This window comes from Boleophthalmus pectinirostris, unplaced genomic scaffold, assembly GCF_026225935.1.
Source record: "Boleophthalmus pectinirostris isolate CB_2022bp ecotype Guang Dong unplaced genomic scaffold, ASM2622593v1 HiC_scaffold_12, whole genome shotgun sequence".
Classification (NCBI taxonomy): domain Eukaryota; kingdom Metazoa; phylum Chordata; class Actinopteri; order Gobiiformes; family Gobiidae; genus Boleophthalmus; species Boleophthalmus pectinirostris.
In genome coordinates, this window is record NW_026571018.1 from 19,496,065 (window position 1) to 19,504,018 (window position 7,954).

The following is a 7,954-nucleotide window of genomic DNA, read 5'->3' on the forward strand; positions in this document are numbered from 1 at the left end:
ACATAGCAACAGTGACAGAGCCATACCTAATATATATGGACTGTGTCTTTACCTGAATGAATGAGCCAGACAACACCCACAATGTGTGAACAGCCGCCATTGGGATCCAGATGATGGAGGCCAAAGCAATGACCCATCCCACCCCCTGTGCCCAGGGAGGGAAAACGTAGTTTTCGTACCGAGCAGGTTTGAACTGGATCACAGAGAAGACCAGAATAACCTGAAACAAAAGGTACAATTCTAACTGACACAACTTAACCTCAACTTCACAATGACAACCCCAGGAAGAATAGCACCTATTTTGTTGTTTTAGTAGCTTATGGGGATCTAAATAAAAAAATAAAACAACATACACTTATGAGCACAGGATCAATTATGAGCCAGCATAACCTGAAGAAGATATTGGCTCTGCTTCCAGTCATCTCTTCTAAGTTGTCCGACAGTCTATTTACACCTATAGAAAACATATAACAGATATATATATATATATAGCAACAAATATAAAGCAAAACCAGAGTACTATTAAGAAAATATTTGTGAAAGGTACCATAACACCAGCAGATGGCTATAATCTCAAAGAATGCCAAGAACATGATGGAGACTATAGCAGTATAATGGTCCATCAACTGAAACACATAGATCCCCACCTGGACATCGATAATAGAGAGGACATGTGGTCAAGAAGCAATGTTGAGTTAAATTGTTCTTGTAATATTCTTTGAAAAGACTAGCACAAATTTATTTATAATATTTGCTGGTATTTTAGGAAACCACCTAAAATATTCGAAAGGTGACATTTTATTGTATTACTGATCTAATGCTGTTGATGTCCTTACGACTTGCATCTCCACAAACCTGACTCTACCTGATTTTCTCCATGGAAATGCTGTTCCTTTGGTTGTAATCCACAGGATGGCATAATCCTGGCATATCCAGGTGGTTGTATCAAAGTATGGGTTACATTTTTATTTACATGGAATCATGGAGGTAACATGCCTCCTCCAGAAAGTTATGTACTGAAACTTTAATACTCAATGAACGTAAGGAATGGTAATGTAATGTGTATTTTTAGTGTCTGTTCACCTGCCCATGGACTGCAGATGGAAAGCAGCAGTAGATTTCTTTTTATAGATCATATTTTCTTTTGTAAGATTAATAAATTTGTACATTGTTCCTGGCAAATAAAGAATAAACAAACAAACCTGCATGACACATGGGATTCCCAGAAGACTCGCTGCTACACAAACTGCGAGAACGAACAGTTCTTTTCTCCTGAAGATTTTCATCAGCTTCTGGCCAAACTGATCCATAAGACTAGTCACCATCACCTCCACCATCGCAAACTACATCAGACCAGCAACATTTCTTCAAACAGAACTGTAAGAATTGTTTATATACTGCATTGCGTTACAATTTACTCTACCTCACTGTCCAGCCCGAGGCAAAGTAACATAAAGAAAAACAATACGGCCCACAGCTGAGGCAAAGGCATCTGAGCAAAGGCTTGTGGGTAAACGACAAACACCAAACCAGGCCCTGTGAACAAGTTTTATTTTATTTTGAACAGGTCTTTAAAAATACCTAAACATAATAACTAGTCTGGTCGGGCAAGTCTACTCTAGAACTGGAAAAGAGTCATGGACCGTAAGATAAAACATGTAACTACACTTCCATACATAGGCTACTGAAAAAAGGTGCACTGTGTAACTTTTTTCTGGGGTGTTTAATGCCATTCTTTGGAACATTCCGGTCAAAGCAATAACATCTCCCATAGAGCCAAGCAGATTACACAGTGCACCTTCAAAAGCACTATAGCAATTGTTCTATAAATATGCATCCAGAATGACTTTAGTTATTTTTGCTACTTTTTTTTTTTTTTTTTGCTATTTAATTTTTGCTCTTTGTACATACCATCCACTGCAATTTGGCTCACGGGAATCCCCTGCAGGTACGACATGTATCCAAAGGCAGAGAAGATCACAAAGCCAGCCAAGATACTGGTGAAGGAGTTGATGATTGCTATAGCCAGTGTATCTCTGTAAAGGAAACATCACATTTATATTTTATCTGTATGCATTTTGGGGGGGGGGGGGGGGGGGGGGCGCTTATTTTCATATTTTTACTTCAGAACATTATTGTTGAAGGAGTTGTAGCTCGCCATGGCCAATAATGAACCAAACCCAATGCCAATGGAGTTGAAGATCTGCGCAGCAGCATTCACCCACACCTGTAACAAGTGAGGAGTGAAAATACGGCAGTTCATCAAATTCAGATCAAGATTCAGACATGTCTAACTGTCCATGATATCGTTGGGGGCAGACTTGTCACAATAAAACATTTTGAAGTACAATAAATTGCTGAAGAAAATATAGACAATAATGGATTATACCAAACCATAAAGCAGAATTACCTTTCAAAAAGTACAATATTGAGCTGCAATACAAAAATTTCAGTAATTACATTGTATAGTGTTTAGTTATAATCCTTGACAGCTAAAATCTTCTTATATTGCTGAAAAAGTAACCACAATTCCCACTAGTACGAAGAAAAAAGTTCTCACGATACATATAGACCCACAAAAAATTACTGTTCCAACTGTCATGTATTGAGCCATATTCAATATAGTAATTATCATGAAAGGCGTAGTTGGGGGTTTTAATTGAGAGGCTACAGTCAGTCCTCTGTTAGTAAAATCATTTGGTTTGGAGCAGAGTTATTTTGATGAAAGAAAGTTTTTTGGGTTTTTTTGATGAAAGAAAGTGAGCTATTTTTTGTGTTAAATGGCACTGATTAAAAGTTGTTATATTCATGAAAGCCATTTAATTTAGTTTTTAAAAATAAAAAAAATTTATTTAATAGAAAATAAAGATTGATTAATATGACGGAAAATGGCACATCTTAAAAAGTCTTAAAGGGATAATTGATTATATTGTCAAAAAACAATGGTGCCACACAGGCCTGTCAACACAAAATTGGGGGGCTGCGGCCAGAAGCCGCATATGGCCTCCCTCCTGATATAAATTAGGAGGGCGGCCACCCTACCCCCCGTCTACTGCCCTGGTGCCAGAGTAGCCATGAGTTATTTCTGTGTGTTGTTACCTCCACAGACTGCAGCTTGCTCCACTCTGGCACTATAAAAAAGGTTATTCCATCCAGCGCCCCTGGAAGCTGCGCGTTATTGATCAGGAGCGCAATCAGGATAACATACGGGAACAGAGCTGTGAAGTACACAACCTGCAAGCAGAGAAATTACTGGTGAGTGGATTTTTATTGGTCAATGTGTATTTAAAGCTGCACTATGTAACTTTTCTGTTGAATGGTCCGCCAGCTGCTTGTCTCCGATTGTAATTTATTTCCCTAGAACAGGGGTGTCAAACTCATTTTGGTCCGGGGGCCATATCCAAAACACATATCAGAAAACACATGTCATATAAACCCCAAAAATAACAATAAGTTCAAATATTTGTGCAGAGAAATGCAAATCTATTACAGAAATATTTTTTAATGGATGAACTCTTTCTTATTATAATATTATAATATTATGAACAACCTGAAACTTTGAGAAAAATTCAATTTCAACACAATGTTTTAACATGAACTTGTATGTAAACAGGAATAAGTCAGTTTTTCTTGGAAAATCCTTCACTTTTCTCATGATGGACATTTTTCTGATGAGGGTGTCACGGTCAACAGTCAAAACGATCGTCCTTTAAGAGCGTTTGGAAAGAGACAAGTCTTCATTTGTGCTGCTCTGGTGGGAGGGGCCACGTACAGAGATGCTGGAGACGCTGCTGTGATAAACACCACAGAAAATTAACAAGATTTTAATAGAAAATATAATTAAAATATTTTAGTAGAAAATGACCCAAGGGCCACTTTAAAGGTCTTGGAGGGCCGGATCTGGCCCCCGGGCCTTATGTTTGACATCTGTGCCCTAGAATGTTCTATAGTATAACACACTGTGAACGGGGTCGCCTCTCTACAGATCTGAACATTTAACTTGGCCATGTAGTATCACCTGCATGTCGCCATAGAAAAAAATATTTCATGCCATACTGTGGGACATTCCAGGCCTTGCAATAACATCATGCATACAAGCAGGTGGCGTACCCTTCTACAGAAAGGTTATACAGCCATAGTGCAGTCACAGGGCATTGTTACCTTTCCTGTTGATTTGACCCCTTTGAAAATACAGAAATAAATGAGGATCCAAGCCAACATGAGGATAAGGAACAGCTGCCATCTCAGCGTCCCAGTCTCCTCCACACTGCCCGTTTGTTGTAACATATTATATCTTTAAAAAAAATTTAAAAAGGCAAAGGAGACAAACATTTTATTTTACATATTATAACATTAATAGGCTGGATTCACGTCAGTTTGCACTGTTCTAAAGAGCCAAATTTACCTGGTTTCTGGCTAATATGTTTGCACAAACATAAGAAGCTCTGACAACAATCAAAAATGTGTGAGTGCTGTTAGTTGAAAGGACTTGACTACAAGGAGGACCATAACTTTATTATAACATGTTTGTGTACTCAATGTCTAGCAAATAATTATAAGGATCAACATATATACTATAACAGATTTTCTTTTGGGTTGTTTCATGAAAAAAAAAACAGTTAACTGCCTAAAGAGCTTTATTAGGCCTCTTAAATCATTACATTGAAATCTAGAACATCGTGAATGTTCCAGGAGCTATGGATATAAAGATGGCTAAACATTCAACATTTATTGAAGCAGTTTTAGGTAGTCTGATGGAGCAAAGAAACACCACCATATATAGCAATATACAAGACTTGATTTGATGTGAGTCTGATGTGATATATGACATAACATGTTACCTCACGTTTCTCCTCACATTTGACATCATGTACTTGAACTTTACTTCTTGTTACAATTCCTTATCACTACTTTTGACTCACAAAGATAACCCTTGTAATTAACTCTTTTTCATTTGGTTCAATAAATACATCATAATTGGGTGAGCTTCATCAATAAAGTGATTCAACAATAATAATAATCAATCAATAATTTCACTTGTATTAAAACTAAAAGGTTCATGTCTGAATTCACTAGTCAGTCTCTATCAAATAAAGATTAACAGAGACAAAACCAAGACTCTTAGACCAAGAATCTTAGTCTAAATCATCCTTTTTTAATGTTTTTTTCTTGTGTCTTGTGTTATTGCGATATAGGCAATTTAGTTTGTTTTGATACTGATTACTGCACAAGCTAATATTGCCATATTGACACTTTTGTGACAGGGCTGGACAGTGAAGACCAAAACCATACCTGGAGTTGTATTTTGGTTCATTCACACAAGTTTAACACACAAACCCTGCATATTTAGAGTGAGTTCCTCTCTCAAATGAAAAAATAAAAATAAAAATTCCACCTCATAATGTCATGTGATAATACAGGAAGTGCTCCACTGTGTTTTGAAATTCCATGGATTTGCCAGTCTTTACTAAAGTAAAGTTAAAAGGTAACTTGAAAACTACCACTACATGACATCACGTATTATTAGTAGTAGTAGACAGACTAATAACAAAGGATTACACAAACATGTGTGACTGAAACAAAACACAACTCGGGCCGGGGTATGTTTGATGACGTTAATGAGGTAACAGCATTATAACAGGGTTTAAAGCTCACAAGAATCAAATATGTGTAATATAAGACCTTCAAACATGTACACTTACTGGAAGAACTCCTTGCCAGCAGTTGAGGAGTGGCTGCTGTTGGTGCTGTGAATGGTGCAGTTGTCTGTGTTCCAGGTGTTGTTGCAGCTGGCCCAGGGCAGAGGTTGTTGGAAGGAGTTGAACAGGTAGTACAAGGCCCAGGTGATGACCACATTGTAATAGGTGCACATGATGAAGGAGATAGCCACTGATGCCATGCCTACACCTGTGGGTCAATGTAGTGATTTAGTGTTAGTTAATGTTAGGGTCGTGCAATTAATACAACTTTAATTGAAGTTTAGTTATTTTTAATGCCAACAACGAGCTTGAGTCTTTTTATTAACAGGTCAGTCAATCCATTGACAGTAACAGAAATAGGGACAGAGCCTTCTTGCGTGAGTTGTGTGGTCCCCTTTGACATTATCTTCCTAATATTATTTATTTATTTTTATTTTTGTGCTCTTATTTTATTTTACTGTTTTTATTGCTTTATTATTTTATTATATTATTATTGTTGTTGTTTTTGTTTTCTTATTATTGGTTTAACTATTGAACAGCACTTTGGAAACTGTCTGTTTATGAAATGTGCAAAAAAAAAGTGTATTGTAGATTGGATATAAAGTCTTTTATTGTTTATGTTCAGGAAGTCAATACTGAAAGCCATTATTATTTGATTTGAATAAATAAAATAAAAATCGGAAATTGGAATCAACAAAAAAAATAAACATAATACATTTTTGTCATATTGCCCAGCCCTATAAAATATGAGTTACCTTTTAATAAGGGACAGACTTTGGCCAGAGCATGGACCGGGCCTCTGCGTGTGTACTGTCCCACTGTCAGCTCCATGTACAGAAGAGGGATGCCCAGCACCAGCAGCATGAGGAGATAGGGCACAAGGAAAGCCCCTGTCATGAAGTGAGAGTAAATGAATTATCACAGGTTTTCTATTAAAGGTAGTTATAGTGTATCTGCAACAATGTTAGCACTCAAACACAGACACACATTTTTCATTAGTTTTTTCTTTATTTTCTAGATTCTCCCTGAAGGCATCAAAACTGTGTCAAAACATGTGGAAAGCAACTAAAAATGCGGGAGGGGAAAATAAAACCTCAAAATATGTTTTAAATTCTTCAAAACAGCCACCTTAGATTGATCACTGCTTTGCAACTCCTAGAATTCAACTCATGAAACAATGAAACTATAAACAAACACCTGTGAAGTGAAAACCATTTCAGGAGACTTCATCATGAAGTCTTCTGGCCAAGGGTTTGCAGCACTGTCAATAAAGCAAAGAGTGGCTACAGCTGAATTTAAAATATAAGAAATATTTCAAGTAATTTAACTATTTTCTTTGCTACATCTTTCTTATTATATTTGAAATCTTCAGTATTTATCTGCACAACGTAATAAACATGAAGAAAAAACATTTAATGAGAAGGCGTGTCAAAACATTTGACTACAGTACACCTACGATTCTTGGTGGAATGTTGCAAAAGAGCTCAAAAATCATAAATGAACAAGAAAATAATTAATTTCAACCTCAGAATGAAGTTACCTTAAACTATACCTTTGGACTCTTGCGTATGAGCGTATGAATGACAACACTTTCTCACCTCCTCCGCTCCTATAGCACAGGTATGGAAACCTCCAGACATTGCCCAGACCAACAGCACAGCCGATGCCCGCCAGGGTGAACTCTATCTGCCTGCTCCACGTCGGTCTGCTGGCCTCATTCATCTCTTGTCTGTGTCCCGGCTCCTTATACTGAGTGACTAGGATTTCTCAGAGGCTCCAGATGATATAGCCTAACTTGCTTTTATTATCTGTAATGATTAGCCTACCATACACAAGCAGGACATGAGATCAGAGAGGCACAGATCTGTGATTTTTGTGGAAACAAATAGTGAATACAATCATTTCAAGGTCAGTTCATTGTTACTTTGTGTCTTTTCCTGCAACACAATCCAAACATTTTGAAAGTAACTGGACTTTGTTCACATCAGCACATTCAGATAGGGCAAACATTATACAGAAGTCAGTCAATCAAACTCTCTCATTTCTATTATTATCTGAATATTCCTACATAGATAGGCCTTCCACATTGGTTGCTTTTGAGCCAGTCTTCAAAATGCAGACAGGCAGGCCGTGTATTTGACCATGTAGGTCATGTTTGTCAACAAACTAATTTGAAATAACAATATGATTTTTTCTATGCAACAGTTAAGAGACAAATGCTTAATACCATCATTGGAAACACTCAATTGTCTTTA

The 7,954-nt window shown here is 37.1% G+C and overlaps 1 protein-coding gene across 1 annotated transcript in view; it reads right to left on the reverse strand.

Annotated features, from left to right (window-relative positions):
• Positions 1–240: 240 nt before the first annotated feature.
• si:ch211-283g2.1 (sodium- and chloride-dependent GABA transporter ine) overlaps positions 241–7,954 on the reverse strand; it is a 28,886-nt gene continuing 21,172 nt past the window's right edge. Inside the window, exons 2-13 of the mRNA XM_055148228.1 lie at positions 7,298–7,521; positions 6,455–6,589; positions 5,703–5,907; positions 4,162–4,294; positions 3,100–3,234; positions 2,124–2,227; positions 1,912–2,036; positions 1,424–1,536; positions 1,203–1,343; positions 548–647; positions 354–454; positions 241–264 (exon numbers count right to left, since the gene is read on the reverse strand). Coding sequence (XP_055004203.1) covers positions 241–264; positions 354–454; positions 548–647; positions 1,203–1,343; positions 1,424–1,536; positions 1,912–2,036; positions 2,124–2,227; positions 3,100–3,234; positions 4,162–4,294; positions 5,703–5,907; positions 6,455–6,589; positions 7,298–7,421 — 1,440 coding nt within the window. The 5' untranslated portion in view covers positions 7,422–7,521. The remainder of the gene's footprint in view (positions 265–353; positions 455–547; positions 648–1,202; positions 1,344–1,423; positions 1,537–1,911; positions 2,037–2,123; positions 2,228–3,099; positions 3,235–4,161; positions 4,295–5,702; positions 5,908–6,454; positions 6,590–7,297; positions 7,522–7,954) is intronic.